Source organism: Penicillium roqueforti (assembly GCF_015533775.1).
Source record: "Penicillium roqueforti strain LCP96 04111 chromosome Unknown scaffold_02, whole genome shotgun sequence".
NCBI lineage: Eukaryota > Fungi > Ascomycota > Eurotiomycetes > Eurotiales > Aspergillaceae > Penicillium > Penicillium roqueforti.
Window position 1 is genome coordinate 1,063,854 of NW_024067566.1, and position 17,737 is coordinate 1,081,590.

General features: G+C 48.5%; 6 protein-coding genes across 6 annotated transcripts; 3 read left to right on the forward strand and 3 right to left on the reverse strand.

Moving 5' to 3' along the window:
* Positions 1-49: 49 nt before the first annotated feature.
* LCP9604111_1879 (uncharacterized protein) lies at positions 50-974 on the reverse strand (the record flags this gene model as incomplete). The annotated part of the gene is made up of 3 exons (XM_039069293.1): positions 50-664; positions 730-856; positions 913-974. 3 exons carry the CDS (start codon positions 972-974, stop codon positions 50-52), a joined length of 804 nt encoding a protein of 267 aa, XP_038932006.1.
* A 394-nt stretch (positions 975-1,368) lies between these two features.
* On the forward strand, positions 1,369-3,595 carry LCP9604111_1880 (dynamin family protein; the record flags this gene model as incomplete). The annotated part of the gene is made up of 2 exons (XM_039069295.1): positions 1,369-3,216; positions 3,344-3,595. The coding sequence occupies 2 exons, from the start codon at positions 1,369-1,371 to the stop codon at positions 3,593-3,595; spliced, it is 2,100 nt and encodes a 699-aa protein (XP_038932007.1).
* Positions 3,596-4,536: 941 nt separating this feature from the next.
* On the reverse strand, positions 4,537-7,032 carry LCP9604111_1881 (putative GTPase activating protein (Gyp3); the record flags this gene model as incomplete). The annotated part of the gene is made up of 1 exon (XM_039069296.1): positions 4,537-7,032. The coding sequence occupies one exon, from the start codon at positions 7,030-7,032 to the stop codon at positions 4,537-4,539; it is 2,496 nt and encodes an 831-aa protein (XP_038932008.1).
* Positions 7,033-8,016: 984 nt separating this feature from the next.
* On the forward strand, positions 8,017-9,493 carry LCP9604111_1882 (acyltransferase family protein; the record flags this gene model as incomplete). The annotated part of the gene is made up of 3 exons (XM_039069297.1): positions 8,017-8,073; positions 8,131-8,749; positions 8,805-9,493. 3 exons carry the CDS (start codon positions 8,017-8,019, stop codon positions 9,491-9,493), a joined length of 1,365 nt encoding a protein of 454 aa, XP_038932009.1.
* Positions 9,494-11,371: 1,878 nt separating this feature from the next.
* On the forward strand, positions 11,372-12,408 carry LCP9604111_1883 (uncharacterized protein; the record flags this gene model as incomplete). Its single annotated transcript, XM_039069298.1, has 5 exons — positions 11,372-11,582; positions 11,629-11,711; positions 11,776-11,959; positions 12,016-12,125; positions 12,175-12,408. 5 exons carry the CDS (start codon positions 11,372-11,374, stop codon positions 12,406-12,408), a joined length of 822 nt encoding a protein of 273 aa, XP_038932010.1.
* Positions 12,409-13,052: 644 nt separating this feature from the next.
* On the reverse strand, positions 13,053-17,075 carry LCP9604111_1884 (uncharacterized protein; the record flags this gene model as incomplete). The annotated part of the gene is made up of 3 exons (XM_039069299.1): positions 13,053-13,300; positions 13,353-16,882; positions 16,996-17,075. The coding sequence occupies 3 exons, from the start codon at positions 17,073-17,075 to the stop codon at positions 13,053-13,055; spliced, it is 3,858 nt and encodes a 1,285-aa protein (XP_038932011.1).
* Between the last annotated feature and the right edge of the window lie 662 nt (positions 17,076-17,737).

The following is a 17,737-nucleotide window of genomic DNA, read 5'->3' on the forward strand; positions in this document are numbered from 1 at the left end:
GATTTCCAGTTGTCCTTGAGAGAATCCAGGGATCAAACCTCACACGAACCTAGTAGTAGTATTCTTCCCTAATGTGTGGCACATAATTGTCTAGAGTCGCTTGACATAAATCGTATGTAAAATCGGGCACCGACTTCATGAGTTCGGCATCAATCACAGGAGTGCGCCCTGTTCGAAGACGCGGTAGGTTGGCAACTATCATTTGAATCGCCAATTGCCTCAGCTTCTGGTAGTTGGCTTGTGTCGAATAAAGTTCTTGGATCATTTCTGCAAAGGAGTCTCTTTCGAGACAATCCATGAATGATGCACGAAAGTGTCCCTCCGCTTTGCTTTTCAGATCGCCGATCATGAAGTAATCCGCCACGCCATACATGCGCACATGGAAGTAACATGGATGACACTCAGCCAATGTATCGGCCACAAGCTCTACGGTGTCCCGTTGCTCGGATAGGGTTTCGTCATTTGGAGCTGATTCATCCATGGCCAGTTCCGTTGGCAGGGGAGACTCTATCATTGGCTCGTCTGCGTGAGCTTCATCGTCAACAGTCTCTGGGGATTTAGGCGTGCGGGATCGGAAGGTGTAGTTTCCCGTGTATAGGAATTCCAGCATCTTCTCGATTAGGATCGGGTCTTGTTCGTCCAGATCAATCGGGTTGTAGGTTTCCTAAAAGTCATCACCGCTTGTCAGTTGTGGTACGAAGAATCGTCCACAGGATTAACTTTTACTACCTTGAACCCGCTAGAACAAGCCCGACGAAAATACTCTGATCTAGAGCAGACGAGGAGCTTATGAGCCGAGAAGACCGCATCCTTGCAAATGATAGTCAAATCGCTATAGTCCGAGTTGAGGTGGAGGCTACTTTAGCGTTAGTTCATCGAACCGAATGTCATCCTGAATTGGTGATTTCTCACCTAGCAATAAGGCCAAGAATAATCTCCTGGTCTCTATATACCGAAGGGTCTAGATCACTCATTGTGGATGATGGTGAAGCCTTATATTTCTTCTTTTTCGCAGCCATACGGAAAATGAAGGTATGGATATCTTGGTGGGTTTGGCAGATTGTAAAGTTGGATGACCAAGATATTATTCTAGCGACTGATATTGTTTGCTACAAGCGCAAATACTGATGCACCGCTGCCTAACCCCGCTTCCTTTCATTGAAATGCTATGTTGGTTTGGGCGGCAACTATCCCTGCCACAGTTGTACCCTAGGCGGCGAAGCCTGCGACTCCTGCTGAGGTGCATGACTCTAGGATCCGCTGGTTTTAACTTGGTGAAGGACATATAAAACAACGGTCACAGCAATCTCTCACCTCGATAACCAACAGCTCTCGTTTCCTTTTCAACCTGACAACACAATCATCACAATGGCAACCAAAAATCTCCAGTCCAGTGACCATCGCGACCTACTTGATATTATCGACAAACTCAGATTGCAAGGGATTACCCGTTGGGTCGACCTTCCAGAGATCATCGTTTGCGGCGATCAGTCTTCCGGGAAGAGCTCAGTACTCGAGGCCATCTCAGGCATGTCCTTTCCGACGAAGGACAATCTGTGTACCCGGTTTGCTACCGAGCTGGTCCTTCGACGGGGAGACCGGACAAGCATCGACGTCTCTCTCATTCCGGACCCGACTCGCCCTGAAGCGGAACAGGTGCGACTCCGCTCCCAAAAATTCCACCTCGAAGAGCCTCTCAATCTTGGAATGGTGGTGAATACTGCCGAAAGTGTGATGGGGCTGGATGGCGCGAACAAGGGCTTCAGCACCGACATCCTTCGCATCGAGCTGTGCGGCCCGACCCAACCACATCTGACGTTGGTGGACCTGCCGGGTCTGTTCCGGGCTGGGAACAAAGAACAGTCTGACCAAGACGCGGAATTGGTGGAAGAGCTGGTGATGGGCTATATGAAGCGCCCAAGAAGCATCATTATGGCTGTGGTCTCCGCTAAGAGCGACTTCGCTTTACAGTCGGTCACCAAGCTTGCTCGACAACTGGATACCCATGGCGACCGCACCTTGGGCCTGATAACCAAGCCGGACACACTGGATGTTGGGTCAGACAGCGAGCGCGCCTATGTGGAACTAGCCAAGAACAATGACGTGAGATTCGGACTTGGGTGGCATGTTCTGAAGAATCGGGATTATGCCATGCGCGATGCCAGCTCTGCTGAGAGAGATAAAGCCGAGGAAGAATTCCTGTCCAGTGGTGTCTGGACAGAACTGGAGTCAAATCAACTTGGTGCGAAAACTTTGGGACCACGACTAAGTAACGTCCTCATTGACCATATCATTCTCTATCTTTCTGCTATCCAGTGCGACGTTGAATCAGGCATACTTGGCTGCAATACCATCCTTGACAAGCTTGGGGCCTCGCGGGCCACCTTGTCTGATCAGAGAAGATACCTTGGCAAGGTTGGACAAGACTTTTCGATGCTCATGCAAGCTGCCGTCAACGGCGAATATTCGTATTATTCGTTCTTCGGAGACAGCCGCTCTGATGAGAGTTACCACAGGCGTCTTCGTGCCGTTGTCCAGACTACTTTGACCTCCTTCGAGGGGCAGATGCGCAAAGAAGGCAAGGCGCGAGTCATTTTCGATGAAGAATCAGATGATAATGAGTCGGACGAGCCAGAAAGACAAGAGAATTTGTGTATGATCTCACGATCTGACTACGTGGAAGAAGTCAAGAGTCTGATGAGACGCAACCGCGGTCGTGAACTGCCTGGCACCTGGAACCCCATGATTATTGCGGAGTTGTTCAGAGATCAATGTCAGCCATGGAAGAATATAGTCGGTGGATGCATCGCTGGGATCATTCGAGCTGTTCATCAAGTCATCAACGACATCCTCGAGCAGGTTTCTGTCGGCAAGACCACGGAACGCATACGTCGAGATATCATCAACCCGAAGATGGAAATGCTGGTGCAGAATCTCCAAGAGAAGGTTACCGAGATCCTCAATCCGCATTACTCAGGGCACCCTATCACCTACAATCATTACTTGACGACTACTGTCCAGGAAGTGCAAAAGCAGCGATATCTCAAATCAGTCGAGGCAGCTTTAAGGACCTCCGATGCTATTCGAAAGGAGAACCGTCATATCAGCAAGATTAATTATAGTTCTCTGGCTAGGTCCGTGGCTCAATACACCGAGCAAGATATGGAGCGAGTTGCCAGCTTGCAAGCCGTCGACTACATGGAGGCATATTACAAGGTGACTTTATTTTTCTTTTCCTCTCTGACTATAATATATCCGTCTCGCTCCTTTCGTGATTTTAGTATATGCCTACGCATACTCTCAAACCGCCAAGGACTGTTGTTAATAATTCTTGGATACCTAGGTTGCCCTGAAGAACGTGATCGACAACGTTGGAGCTCTGGTCGTGGAAGCATGCCTGATCCAGAAATTACCGACTCTTTTCATGGCGGACACGGTCTACGACATGCAAGACACCGACGTTCAAGGCCTCGCCAGCGAGGGTAAGGAAGTAGTCGAGGAGAGGACAAGAGCGATGCAGAAGCTTGAAAGACTTCAAACCTGCCTCCGGGACCTGAAACGGTTCGATAAGCACGGCTCTGCTCATTCACGGTAGGCCAGCAGCTTTCCAGACTGTCTCTACGGTCAGAAGGAAAGTGAAATGAAGCGTTAAAATGCTAAGTCAGCAACAATAGTTTGAGAAGGGTGCTGTAAAGAAGACCTCGAACGACTCTTCTGCTGAATGTATTGAGAGTGATCGGGTTCTTTTTTTCTTTTCTTTTTGAACTTCAAGGTACCTTTTTGGTCTTCGGACAATTGATGAGTTAAGCCAATGGCGAGACCACTGCTCTTCTTATTTTCAGTCATGGCGGACACAGCAATGCGATGTAATTGTATACCAAAACAGCTAATGCCCTTTTTGCTTGTGGAACATAGGAAGTCGAAGACCGATCACGTCAGGGGGGAATTATGAGTAAGCGGATGGATTCTCCCATCGGGTTGACCCTTTAGTTTATTTTTTTCAAGAATACAAACACGCACTTGCGGATTTTTCCTTTCTATCAGAAGCAAGTAGATCAGCATCTTCAGACCTAGTAGCCGAGGAGATGGGAATTAGTCTGCGTCTTCAAGTCCTTGTAGTCCCCTACACATTTCCGATATAATTCATGCATCTGAATGAAAATTACACTTCATAAAAAGTGCTACCAGCCCCAAGGTACATATATTAGAAAGAATTGATATTAGACAAGCAGACCGGGACCAGACCGACTCAAGTCATTTCAATGGATGATAGTATAGATACCAGGCAATAAATCCAGGCATACGACCTTGAGCGCTATACAGCGTCGTACTGAGAAGTGTTTGAAATTTTGTACATATGCAAGAAAATGAATGCCGTAAATGCTCGATTCCCCCATTTCGCCTTTCGAAACCAAGACGCCTATAATGCAGGCAAATAACTGCCCTCGCTAAACCTCGTCAACTTCGCAATTATGAATACAGGCCATTGTCTAAGAAAGACACCCAACAGACATGGACGCCGAGATGGCCATTCGCTTATCGAAATGCATGTTGTTTCAAGTGACGCCAGGAACCGACAACCCGGTGCTCGATGCCTGGGGTTGGTGTGTTGCTTCGGCCGGCGAAATCATCCGTCCCAGAATGAAGCTGACCTTTGCTAAAAGCTACTGATCGTCGTAACTTCTCTTGGCGGACAGCCGTACGGCGTTGAGCTCGGAGTTCTTCGATACGACCTTGTCCGACGCGGTGCTTACGTACGAAACATTCATCCATCAACGTGTTGGCATCCAACAGTTTTTTGGGGATGGTTTGGACGATCTGGAATGCCTCCATGGGGTCTGTGACGGCGAGTATGTCCTTTTCGCATGCTTTAAAGATTGCCAAAGACACACGGAAGAAGGTCTTGGAGCCCTCATAGAAGAAGACATCCCAAACTCGGAGAGTAGTTTCAAGAGGTAAACTTCCGATGAAAACCGACATAAGCCAGTTGGTCAGTCCCAGGGTTATGTCCGGCAGCCGAGAATTCACTGTCAATGGAGGCATTTTGCCCCGTCCGGACGGGGTTCCACCCATGGAAGCGATCTTGGAATAGATGCCCGGCATGGTGTCCCTGAGCAGGACCATGAGAATCCAGAGGTCAATGTTCGCGCCTTCCAGACTAATTTCATGGGTTCCAGGCAAGTAGTCTGCGGCGATAATATGCAACATCCAGAATGCTTTTTCCTCAGGGAGGAAGAGAAGGAGCATTCCGGTGATGAAATTCAGAGATTGAGTATATCCGATTTTCGGGTTGTGCAGCGCATAAGCATACAGAACCCGACGTAGAGACTGAATCATCTGCGTTTCTGTAGTGACATTAGAATAACTCGGATTGCTGCTCCCGGACTGTTCTGCTTCCTGGGTCACCTCCGGTTTGAAATGGAGGTTGTCGGGGAATGTGCGGTGGAGATCACGCTCGATGTGCTCCTTGTCGTCGTTACTCGGTGAGGTCATGGCCTTCGCAACGAGTTCATCATACTGGCCAAAGTTCCGGTTCAAATGCTCGTACCCGCCGGCGTAATAGAACCAAGCCGCACCTCGGAACTCTGGAGGAATTCCTTTGCGAACAAATCGCTTGACTTTCGAAGACTGCGGCGGAAATATTGTGGGCTCTGATATGGGAAGCCCATGTTCCTTGAGCAATTCACACCATTTGGCTCTCCGTTGCGTCACATGGCTGGAGTAGGATCCTTTCCAGGTCTCGTATTCATCCAGGGTCACATATTGGGTAGCTTTGCGAAATCCGTAACCGTCTCGAGGGCCATCTCCAGAGCAAAGTTGCGGCGGCACTAATCCCGGAATAAAAACTTTTGTCGAGGGCTGTCGTTGGTGTGTATGATGCACATCAGCTGCCGGCGATGTTGGGGGGGTGCTATCGGAGGGAGCGATATCGGAGGGGGTGAGATCGCGCGGAGAGTCTGGCGGAACAGGGTCCGACGGGTCGGGTTCAGGTGGATGTTCTGGGAGTGCAGGTTCTAATGGTGTGAACTCTGGAGGCGATTCTGGAAGTATGGGCGGTATGGGGTTGGGTTCGGAATAAGCCATGTTTGGCAAAAACAATGAGTCTGGCCTTGCATCTTGAGAACTGGGAAAATGTGGCATCGAGGATGCCGGAGGAACGTCGCTCAGCGACGGATATTCTAGCGGTTGTAATTCATGTAGGTTCGAATCGCGTGACGGCGGGGGCGTTGCTGATGGCGCTTTACTCCCCGCGTGGGATTTCGGCGAGCCAGGCTCTTCGGTCACGTCGCTGAAGCCATCAAGATACATGGAAATCGCGTCTTCGACACTCATCCCATTGTCGTCTCCATAAGGCGTATCAGGGGTATCCGGTGAAAGATCGGTGATCGAGCTGCTCTTGGTTAGGACACTGCTGCGCTCTGTTCCGCTTGCTTGTTCGGCGCTCGAGCGCCAGGTTTCCGAATTGACACTTGGTCGGGACTGATTCTCTTCGGTAGGCCCGTTTGTTGGGAAGCCTGTCATGGAAATTTCCTGGGGGCTCATGTCCTGAAAGCGGCGCTCCATAGATTCCTGCGTCCTTGGGCGCCTATTATTCAACCTAGAAGTTGACATGGATATACGGAGACCCCCTCGGGCTGGCATAGCTTTCCGATGCACTGCCCGTTCGAGGTCATCTCGCTCGGGCCAGTTCGGGGAATAGGTTTCAGGTGGTGTGGCGTAAGCTCGAGTGCGACCGGCAGTTCTAGGGGTTTTCCATTCGCCCCTCGTCCCGTGAGAGGGGCCATAGTGAGGCGGAGTGAGTGGCCACGGGTTGTCATGATAATTGTGAGGCCGCCGCTGAGGCGAACGCGATCTATGGCGAATTGCAGAGCGGGGGGAGTGAGGTGAGGATCTCGGAGCGGGATTTGCGGTTCGCGGGCGTGGGTCGACTAAAGACTCCAATTGAAGAGGGTGAGGAACTCTGCGCCGGCCGGGAAGGTCGAAATCAGCCGAGGGAGGCGGATAGCGAGGGTTTACGTTTCCTGTGACCATGGCCACGATGTCGCACCCAGTTCCCGCTGGACATTTGTTATCGCTGAAGGAGAGCTATCGATCGATAACCAGAAAGCATTCGGACCGGAAAAAGGGAGATTCTCAACAAAAGGGAGTGCGAAAGCGCTAGAGAATGAATGAGGAATTTGGAGAAACGAAAGACACGAAGTGAGAGGCCAAATTCGGGAGACACAGCCTGCCAGAGGACTGTGGATAAAAGAAGAGAGAAAAGGCGCAGTTGAAACAAAATCAACAAAGCCTTGATCAGGTTTAGGGTCAGGTGACGTAATATGGACAAAGGGGCATATTGACTACAAAGCACAAAGTATGGAGGATATAGAGTGGATTGACCGTTAGATATGTACTCTAGAATGGTATTTGATTATTCTACAACATTCGCATTGTTGGAATCTTTGTATAAAACTCGATAGGTCAGAAATCCATGTGTCGATCAGGAACTCTGGGCTTTAATAGTCGCATGTTGTATATTTTATACAGCACTTGACGCCTTACGCCAGCTATATGCTTCTTATTTCTTAGCTCAAACACCATTAAGGGGGGAAGATCCGAGAAGGTATCTAAATAGACCTAAGAACTACCAAAAAAGACACAAAACTGCATACGGAGTCAGCTGAACTCTTGTTCTATTTTCCTACGGAGTACTTAGCCCCTGAATTCCAGACCAATCAAATATCGCAAATTAATATTTCGACTCCTCTTTTGACAACTCCTAATTCATCTGCGTATGGCCGTGGAATGTTAGGCCGCTCGAACCCTTCCGTCTTCGGATAGCGGATGTCAACTGTCAACTATTTCAAATTGAGCTCACATTGACGTTTCCGTATTAATTTCAAGAGTCTATTTCTCGCAATGTCTCCCCGGAAGAAGGCATGATTTGCGAACCGCACTTATGTATATGTGCCAGGGGAGCTGCAGCTGCATTATACTATTGACCAGTACCAGCAATGAACCCGTTTGCCCAATATGGCTATTGTCGACAAGCAATCAGCGTCTTACATCCGTCCGAGTAGCTGGGCAGATGTAAGTATTATTAAAATCCCCACTGTGGAACTGTCATTGACTAACATGCTTTTATAGGGTCTGCGAGGAATTGCCGCAGTTTTTGTGGTCGCGAGCCATACCTGTCTATCCTTTGCGACATATCTGATCCCGCCATCTTTCGCGGAAACAGGAAAGTCTATTTTGTTTCAGCGGCCGTTCTTTAGACTAGTCATACAGGGCCAGGCTTGGGTAGCTATCTTCATGGTGCTACTCGGGTTCGTGAATGCCTTAAAACCGCTTCAGCTAGCTCGACGGGGAGCTACAAGCGATGCTCTTGCTACACTCTCGACAGGCGCCTTCCGGCGCAAGTGGAGACTGGTCTTCCCCGCTGCTCTGATGACAATTCTAGCTTGGCTGTTGTGTCAGTTTGGTGTCTACCAATTGGGTAGAAGGGTAGATGCATACTGGCTCAGAGCGACAAGCCCCCAACAAAGTCCATCTTTGAAAACTGCCGTCGTGGATCTGATGCGAGAGATAGTGGGGACTTGGATGTACGGAGAAAATGCCTACGACCAACCCCAATGGGCACTACTACCCCTTTTCCGTGGCTCCCTATATGTATTCATGACCCTGTTGGCTCTGGTAAACACTACACCACTGTTCCGCCTCTGTGCGCAAATGGTCCTATACACCTATAGTTGGGCAACTCTGGATGGTATGTTTGGGAATAATATCGCGGTACTGAATACCCCGCTAATCATTTCTTACAGGTACTGTTGGTACAAATATTTTCGCTGGCATGATACTAGCGGAACTATCATTATACAACCTGATGGCCCTCCGGCCACGTCTGCTCTTCAAATTACTACCCTACGGGCTAGTCACCCTAGGCCTGTACATCTGCTCGTACCCAGATCAATACGCCGATCAAACCAGATGGTCTTCCCAGCTTGCATCGCTTGCCGAAATCATCTTCCCACAAGATGCCAACGTCAGCCGCTACTACGCCAGCCTTGGGGCGCAGATGATATGTCTTGGCGTGATGCTTTCTTCCTCCATGCGCCGGATGCTCTCCCATCCCGTGCTGATGTGGCTTGGGTCGATCAGCTTCCCGCTATATCTTATCCACGGACCGTTAATGCGATCTGTTCTGGTTTACCTGCTGTATCTTCCCATGGCAATTGGCTTTGAGCCGGCTTTAAGGGCAGATGGAACACCAGATCCGGAGTCTTATATTCCAACGCCGAGCCCATTCCGACTTGGGTTTATTCTGGTTATATTTTTTATGTTCTTACTCTATGTTGTTCAGCAGTGGTCGAAGCATATAGAGCCGAAGATGGGTGCACTTACAGCTGCGCTTGAGAGATTCTCCCGTTCATGGGGTAAGAGTGCGGCGTGGACTTCGAAAGAGAAGGGAGAGACCTTGCCTATTGCGTCTGTACGGGAGTTAAATGTATAGAATTTTTATTGGGATAATTATTGTGCCTTGGCGTTTGGGGTCGCTGACATTTGGACTTACTAAAGCAATATATGAATTGAACCTTTCTAAACGAGACGTTCGAGATTTACAACGTTTGCAAAGTGGTTAGCAGCTATATAATAAGGCTGCTTCCCACTCTTGAACTTGCATTCTCGCAAATATTTTATCACTGGCGCAGTTTATAACGACAGTAAAGAGTAAGAATTTCTGGACAATCGTTAAGCAGACCAAACCCAGAGCAAATTTCGGCAAAGGGCCGAGAATACCCGACGGTCTAAACCTGCGCGTTCTGTTCTGCGGCGCGGATATCGGAATCCTTCCCCCGGTGCTCGTCATTTCTTATGACAATCTGGGGAGACCTTATCGATTCAGGGAGTAAAAATCCCCCTTTAACAATTGCTTATTGAGATATATCGGATTTGGGATCGACGAGCTTGGTACAGATCACTTGGAAATTCTGGAATACAACCGCCCAGCTCGACTCATCTGTCGGCCGTCCAAGACAGAGGACAGATCCTGACAACCCATCTGCAGGACTGAACAGTTCCTTCGTTTTCCATAAAAGTGACGTACTCTGTGAATACGTAGTGCGGTCACATAGGTACTGGGTACCTATAACCGTTGCGTTTCTAATCACATTAGGGTCAACGGGTTCTTCAAGAAGAAGCTACCTCTTAACGACTGTATTCATTCGAATTAGGTAGACATCAGACCCAGCGAGAGCAGCGGAGTATAACGCCTATTCCGACACAGCGGGATAGCCAGGCGGGCTGATAAGTTGAGGTGAATCATCGTCCATAATGAGGCTAAGGTCATGCCGATAGCCAGCGGGAATGGTTTGGATCGTCATATGTATAGGACAAAGTACCAATATATATGAATAAGTCGGAGCCCTTAGCAGTAAGCACGGGAAAAAGGAAGCCACTTACTCTCTTCTTCTCCGTTGCAAGCCAAACCTCTTTCCCGTACTTGTGAATCCGTTCCTGTTGTGCGTTAGCAACTCAGGTCTAAAATCAGCCTCAGGTCTAAAATCAGCATGATAGAAAAGTGAAATTCATCTCACTTGGTAGAAGCCTGGGAGATAATGTCTGAGAATGGGGGGAGGAGGTATCGAGGTCGGTTTCTGGGATAGGGCAGGCGATTGTACCGTCTGGGGCGTTTCGCTGACGACGGGGTACTATGACCCACAATTGCCTAGACCCCACCGTCGTCTTGACCCGATTCGGCAGTCCAGGACCTGTACAGTATTCTAGCAATTGCGGAGCGAAGCAAATCAAAGCAATTAAATCAGAAGCCTCGAGTATGTATCACGTGAGGGGTCTTTTCGCATGGACAAAATCGTAACAAGGTGATCGGTGAGATTTGGCAGAGAATGAATACGAACTAGGCCTAATCTAGTTAACTATAGGGAGACCCCTCCGCCTGATTCTGCTTGATTCCGCCTTACACAGAAGGCATCAATTATTTCTGCCAGACTTAATAGAGCAGTTCTTGAATTAGTTGCTCAAGGATGGTCTATATGATAAAAGTGACTAAATTTTGTTAACGGTCTCTATACAAATTGTAGGTATCTACCGTCTTGCTGAGTTCAACACCAAGGCGGTGTGGAGGGCGGTAATCTGAATCCCGAAAAATCAGACGGTGGGTTGGGGGTCGCATTAGCCAAAGGGGGTCCACTAACTATACTCCGTAACCCTTCGCGTACTAGTTACTTACCTTAGGCACTTTGAATATGTCTAGAAAAGGACGCGGTCTACAAGCTAGGTCTATTGTTCTCAGTAAAAAACCCGAGCTTGCCGTATTTATTTCGCTTTCCCACTTCATCAAAAGACATCCTGCATTCCCTACATTTACGCAATGTCTACTATTTCCGCCTTGAAGCATATAGTTCGTCGCCTTATTGAACACAAGATTGACATCAAAGACTTGGAAACAATCCTGGACAATCCTATGCCGCTCGTAGTAGACTCGTTGACCCTGCAAGATTTCCAGAAGATCCTTAGTCTCACCATGGTTGTGGATAATGAGTTCGACTTTATTGCGCCTGTCCCCATCCCGCCAGATCTCAGTATGTTAGCCTGGATAGTACAAAGAAATCAGCTAACCTCCACTAGAACTTTGGCTGGAAAAATTCGACCGCGCTCATGGCACCAGTCGCGATGAAGCCCTCATCCGCTGCAAGCTAAACCTCCTCCTTGTCTGTGCTCACGATCTAGTATTGTCGTCTTTTGAGCAAATCCGCTCGACCCATTAACATATAGATGGAACGGATATGGGCGTATAGCCCTGTGAAATGGAAGGGGAAGACATGGGTACTGTCGGGGCGGCCAGACTACGGCATTTGGTACGGAGAGGAGGAAGACATCGACTTAAACGTTGTCATCATGGAGGCCAAGAAACTGGCCAGTGGTACCGTAGGGATTCCGCAGGCGCTGGCATATATGGGTAAGTACATCATGGTATCGTCGGCATAATGCACTCTTGGGCTGACCTGTCAAAAGGGTGCGTCCACAAGCAGCGCAAAGAACTTGGCAAGGCAGACACCACTGTCTACGGAATTTCCACCGATACCATTACTTTCACGTTCATGAAGCTCGACAATGAGTCTCGGGTAAGTGTATCTAAATCGTGTCAGTAACCCTGATTTTAATGTTTACCAGTGGTCATTCAAAATGGTCGGTGTCGTTGGAAATGGGTTCGAACAAGTGCTTGGTCTGCTAGTCTACCTGATGGAGAAAGCAGCTTCGATATCACCTGCCGCCTCTGAACACACGTCTCGCCGGACACAAGAAGAATCATGGGAGTCTGACCTGATCTTCGACTATGACCCTGAGATGGATGTTGAGACAGATGTCGAGACAGATGAATGGTTTGGTCCCGCATTCGTCCTCTAACCTTCTTTTGCGTCTTCCTGCTCTTCTTTGCTGGTCGTTCTTCCGTCTTGATATCCTTCTTCGTTAGTTGACTACCTAGTTCCCGCGGACCTACTTGGGGAACTATATAAGTAGGCCACTCCCCCGAGTCAGACAATCTTTCATATATATTTCAGGATATCGCGAAATGTCCTGACTTGTAAAAATGTCTCGCAAAAAGGTCTAATTAACTGCTTTCGCCTCTTTGAATCAGGAATGGAGAGACCCATCCGATTCTCAATTCAGCGTTTGAAGCAAGATACCCCGGCTACTATTGATGATGGGCAGTACAAGGTCCTCAGGCCAAGGGTGGTTTTGAATTCGGCAACAAACAACCAGGGACAAGAGTTTGGTACTTCGTCGGGTGTCCTTGTTCAAGACACAGGTGGTTATAGGTACATGGCAGCTGCCTCACATGGATTCTCTGTAGAGGGGAAGGTTTATCTCCCTAGTGCCTCTGGTCTTAAAAGAGAACGTATCATTGAACTTACGCATACCGATATTGCGCTCACGACAGGGTGCAGTTTGTGAATGAACCATTGGCCCTAGTTAAATATATAGATGCTGTTCTTACATACAAGAGCGCAAATATCCAAAATGTTGATTGATGTTGAATCCTTGATTACTTACTGCTCTTGCCACAGTGCATGGGTCGGGGGCATTATGCCTTTAATAATTGGCACTAGACTATTCATCCGTATGGGTTTGGTGAGGAACAAATCCATACCAGACCCAGTCGCGTCGCGTTGCGTGTCGGCTTGTGCAACGCCAGTCAAGGCAGCAATCGTGACACGGGGTTTGGTTTCCAGTGTTTTCTCATACTCCCGGATTCGCCTAGTAGATTCCAGGCCATCCATGACTGGCATGGAGATATCTGTGAAGATTATTAGATTGACAATGCCCGCGTTAATGTTTAAAAGGCCTACCCATAAAAATCATTCCAACGGCAGAGGAATTCGCCTTGAAAACCTCGAGGGCTTCTTCTCCGTTTTGCGCAATGACATAATCGCAATTCAGCTTCTTCATGAAGGCAATAAGAATTCTGAGATTGATCTCATTATCATCCACAAGAAGAACGGTTGTTGGAGTGGTTGATATGGGGCTATTTTCTTTTTTGATGGGTGTATCGTGGCTCGTGGTGGCGACTTCTTCGGATGGAAAAAGATAGTCGTCAACATTCTCCCGACAGAGTCTCAAAGATTCGAGCTTTGCTGTGTTGGCCCGGGTATGTGTTTTTGGATCTGCTATCACTTGGGTCGTGGATTGGTCACTACCATGACCGTTTGACGACGGGCTAAGAAGCGAGTCCATCTCAGGCTCATCGGTGCTGATGTCGGCTCCGAAGCTCCCTGAGCCACCCGGTCTGCATTCTTCGCCTCGGAGAGAATCAAACCGCACCTGCTGGCGGTTGATACACGATTGTAATGCTTTTGCCAACTTGCGCGGACCGCATGGCTGGCTAATGAACTCGAGCACATTTGTATCGCCACGATTTCGAGCTCCGACTGACATCGAGTGCGCGACCCTCGGGGACGGGCATATTACGATGACCGGCGAAGGGATTTTAACACCTGGACTAGGTGCAATAGCCCTGATCTCCTGATTCCCTATATCCAGATATTCGTGAGAAGATATGTATAAGTCACAGTGGGCGAATTGTGTTTGTGAAGCCCCAACTAAAAGAACTTCCATGGAGAAGCAATCTGCACACAGCCTTTGTAACGATGTGCATAGAGCTGTGTCTAATTCAGAAGTCCCGAAGCCTAATATTCCAATGGTCTTCCCGCATGCAAGAGATTTCGCTGTGGTGATGAGAGACTGATTGTTCAACTTGTCAAGATTGTCCAAAGCAGACGCTTGATTAAGAATCACAGTTGCCACGACTTCAGTGCCAACATTCTTCTTGGAGTTGACCTGGATGTCACCGCCAAGGGATGCGAGTAATCGTTGTGTGATGCTTAATCCAAGACCATTGCCGGTTGTCATGCTATCTTCCTGTGAGAAAGCAGTGAATAGTCCATTTTTCAAAAATTCCGGGTCAATCCCAGATCCAGTGTCCTTGACAGTCACGGTGACTGTTGAGCTTGTGGCGTCGCCGCTTTTTCCAAAATTCACTGGAGAGGCCTTCATGGAGATGTAGATATACCCCTTGTGAGTGAATTTCAAGGCATTCCCGAAGATGTTGGTGAGGATAACATTCCAGGCCCCAGCTTGTGTCAAAAATTTCCAACTGTGGGTGCGGTCAATATCCAAGATCACCTGGACTCCACCCCGTGTATCGGAATGTTTGCTACCGAAGATAGAAGCGCCGGCAATACCCCGAAGGGGAGATCTTGAACAGCTGAAGAAGGAATAACCAGCGAAGACCGTTTCAACTGCGTCTTCTAAGATAGCATCAAGTTCGACACAGGTGTCGACATCATTTGTTGAATGCAAAGGAGGGCGGGCTGCGGTAATTTTCGGGTTGACAGAAATTTTAGGAAAACGACCACCGGGGAGTTTGGCGACAGAGTTTGGTCGAACATCATTGATACTAGCATGCTCGAGGAGTTGATTGATGGAGCCTAGTAGTGTGTATGCACAAGAGGAGATTGTATGAACAAATCCTCGTTGTAGCGCGTCCATGGCGGTGTCATTTAATAGTTCTGCCGTTCCGAAAATCCCATGCAGAGGCGACCGAAGTTCATGACTCAGTCCGGAGAGCAAGTCTGATGTTGCTCGATCGGCGAAATGAGCGCCGAGTCGATGCACCTCCGCCATGACGCTAGTTCCAAATGTCAAGAGGAATGCTAGCTCATCATTCGAAGTGAAGACACGGTGGTGTTCTTTTGTCCACGCCAGAGCCCCCGAGTACCATCTATCCTTGTGCGAATCCCATAAAGGTGAGAATATGATGCTTCGGGATTCTGGGGCAATTCGAAGCAAGCTCTGGGCATCCTGGCGCACGAGTGACTTTCGTGTTCTTTTGTACCTATTGCCCCCGAGACGTCGCAAAAATCGGTTGACCACTCCATCACTGGTATCATCAGACGATATTGTCCCATCTTCACTAAAATTGAAGATCTTCCCTTGGGGATATCGGTGCAAAAGGCCCCCGAGGAATGACTCCGACAATGCGATTTTGTTATCGTCCAACGACTGACCATTGATGCTAGAGACATCCGAATTGGCAAATCCGAGTATTTCGCACGGGTTCAAAGTAGTTTTGCCTGAGTTTTCCGCTTGTTCTGGATCAGAAAAGATCTGATCTTCGAATGAAGGTTGCGGGGAGCTTCGGAATGTGGCCTCATCACCCGAAGAACAGCTCTCAAACCCACTGCCTTCAGTATCAGACTCTGCATTGTCCACTAAAGCTTCCTGGGAGCGGAAATTGGCGTTGAAAAAGACAACTGCCTCAACTTCGATACTCTCGCGGACGAGATTGGCTGCACGTCCAAATGTTTCATTCACTTTAGCAGTATAATCATCCTTCAGTGATGTCTGGCTTTGATCACTGCCAGTTGTCATAGCCGCTTGGGAAGTTTCTTCGAGTTTTGGTAGAGCCTTGTCATCTCTCTTGGTAGTCGAGTTGAATGAATGATATTTCTCCCTATACCCTTGCGGGGTCTTTTTTCTAGGGAAATGAAGATTGTATGGACGGGAAGACAGGTGGCTTGGCATGCCATTCTGAGCCACGGTCTGAGTGACATCATTCAAGACCTGCTTTTCTTGCTGTTCACGATTGACATGCCCTTCTGCATGGTCCATTCCATCAAACATGGGGTGAGAGGCGTCAGCGTCGAGAACCCATGACTTGCGCAGACTACCCTTTCCCTCCAAAAAACTTCCAAGGCCAACCATCATGCGCTCACTGCGGAAACGTTGGGCTTTGGAGTGACTAGTTCCCAGATAGTCCATGACGGTAGCTGCGATATCGACCAGGAATTGGAGTGTCTCACCGCCCAGGGGCTCGGGCTCGTGAGGTTGATCGTCTAAGATCGTATAGGCTCCAATCACCACACCTTTCGGACTGATGATAGGACTCGATGCGAGGAACCGAATGTTTGGAAATGAAGTCACATCTGGATGATCCTTGAATGCATTATCTTTGGTAAGATCGGGCACAACCAAGACTCCGTCCCTGGCATTTGACGGATTTGGCGTAGAATGCATAACCGATTTACACAGGCTGCGGTCATAAGACATAGTACAACACCCGACCCAAAGCTCGTCTCGCGCATTATGCTCGCCATCATTCTGCAAGCTCAGGGTTCGAGTGGCTTCGGTGAGAACGTGTTGCTCGTTTCGGCCGAAAAGCGAGATCAACGCACGCTGCGCATCTAGTCGCAAGGTGCCCAATTGGGCGAATGCCGTCAGGACAGGGTCATCTGAGGATCGAGCAACATGTTCTTTTGATAGTGTAGCAGGCCCGACGTGTTGGAGGGCGTGTGGTTTGAGATGGTAGGGCGGTAAATACCTAGGAAACAAGGTGTATGGTTAGCCTACAGGGTCTTCGGTCGAGTGTTATATAGATCACAAGACCGATGTATGAGTACAATGTTGCGTTTACAAACAAAGGTGGTATATTACTTATAGAATTCTCGCTCTCTGGATGTGCCAAACTTGACCTGATACTTCTGAGCGTGTGGTGATGTGATTGGACGTGACATTGCGCCGGCGGCAGTTCTGATATATTGAATGCAATAATGCTAAAAAGACAGAATGTATGCTTCGCCCTTGGAATAGCTTGGCGGATCATCAAGAAGGCTGCACCGGGCTCTCGGACTTCAGAAAATGAGTAGAAAAAGAAAGAAAGTGAGCGGGGCGGCCAGACGAGCTTGCAGCCCGCAAGCTTCCAATCTTAGACGGCTGAGACTTTCGGGGTTCCGAGATTGGGCTCGGCCTAGCCAATAGATTAGATAAGCGGTGACATGGGACGGGAATGTTTGGCAGAAGACAGCCAATCAGAGGTGAACCCGACATTTAAGTCTATCTCGGCTATGCTCTGTCATTGGTCCAATCGGGATTGCAAGATACGTCCACGGGTTACAAGCCAGTAGATGAGATCATGAAGCAAAATATGATATGTAGAAGGAGAGTAGACCAAGACTGTAAGAGTCTACTATTACGAGATGGAATTACAGCCCCCAGGGTCCTTGAGTTCTGCTTCTAAAGGCGCTTCCAAGGTTCTTTATTTAGCATGGCGAAATTACCAAAGAGAAGCGTGGCAAAATTAGAACATAACTAGCGATTAGTTATGTCTTCAACGCTTATATAATAATGCATGCAGCTGTTTAACTAGTTAGTTACCATGCTAACCGCTGGATGAGGT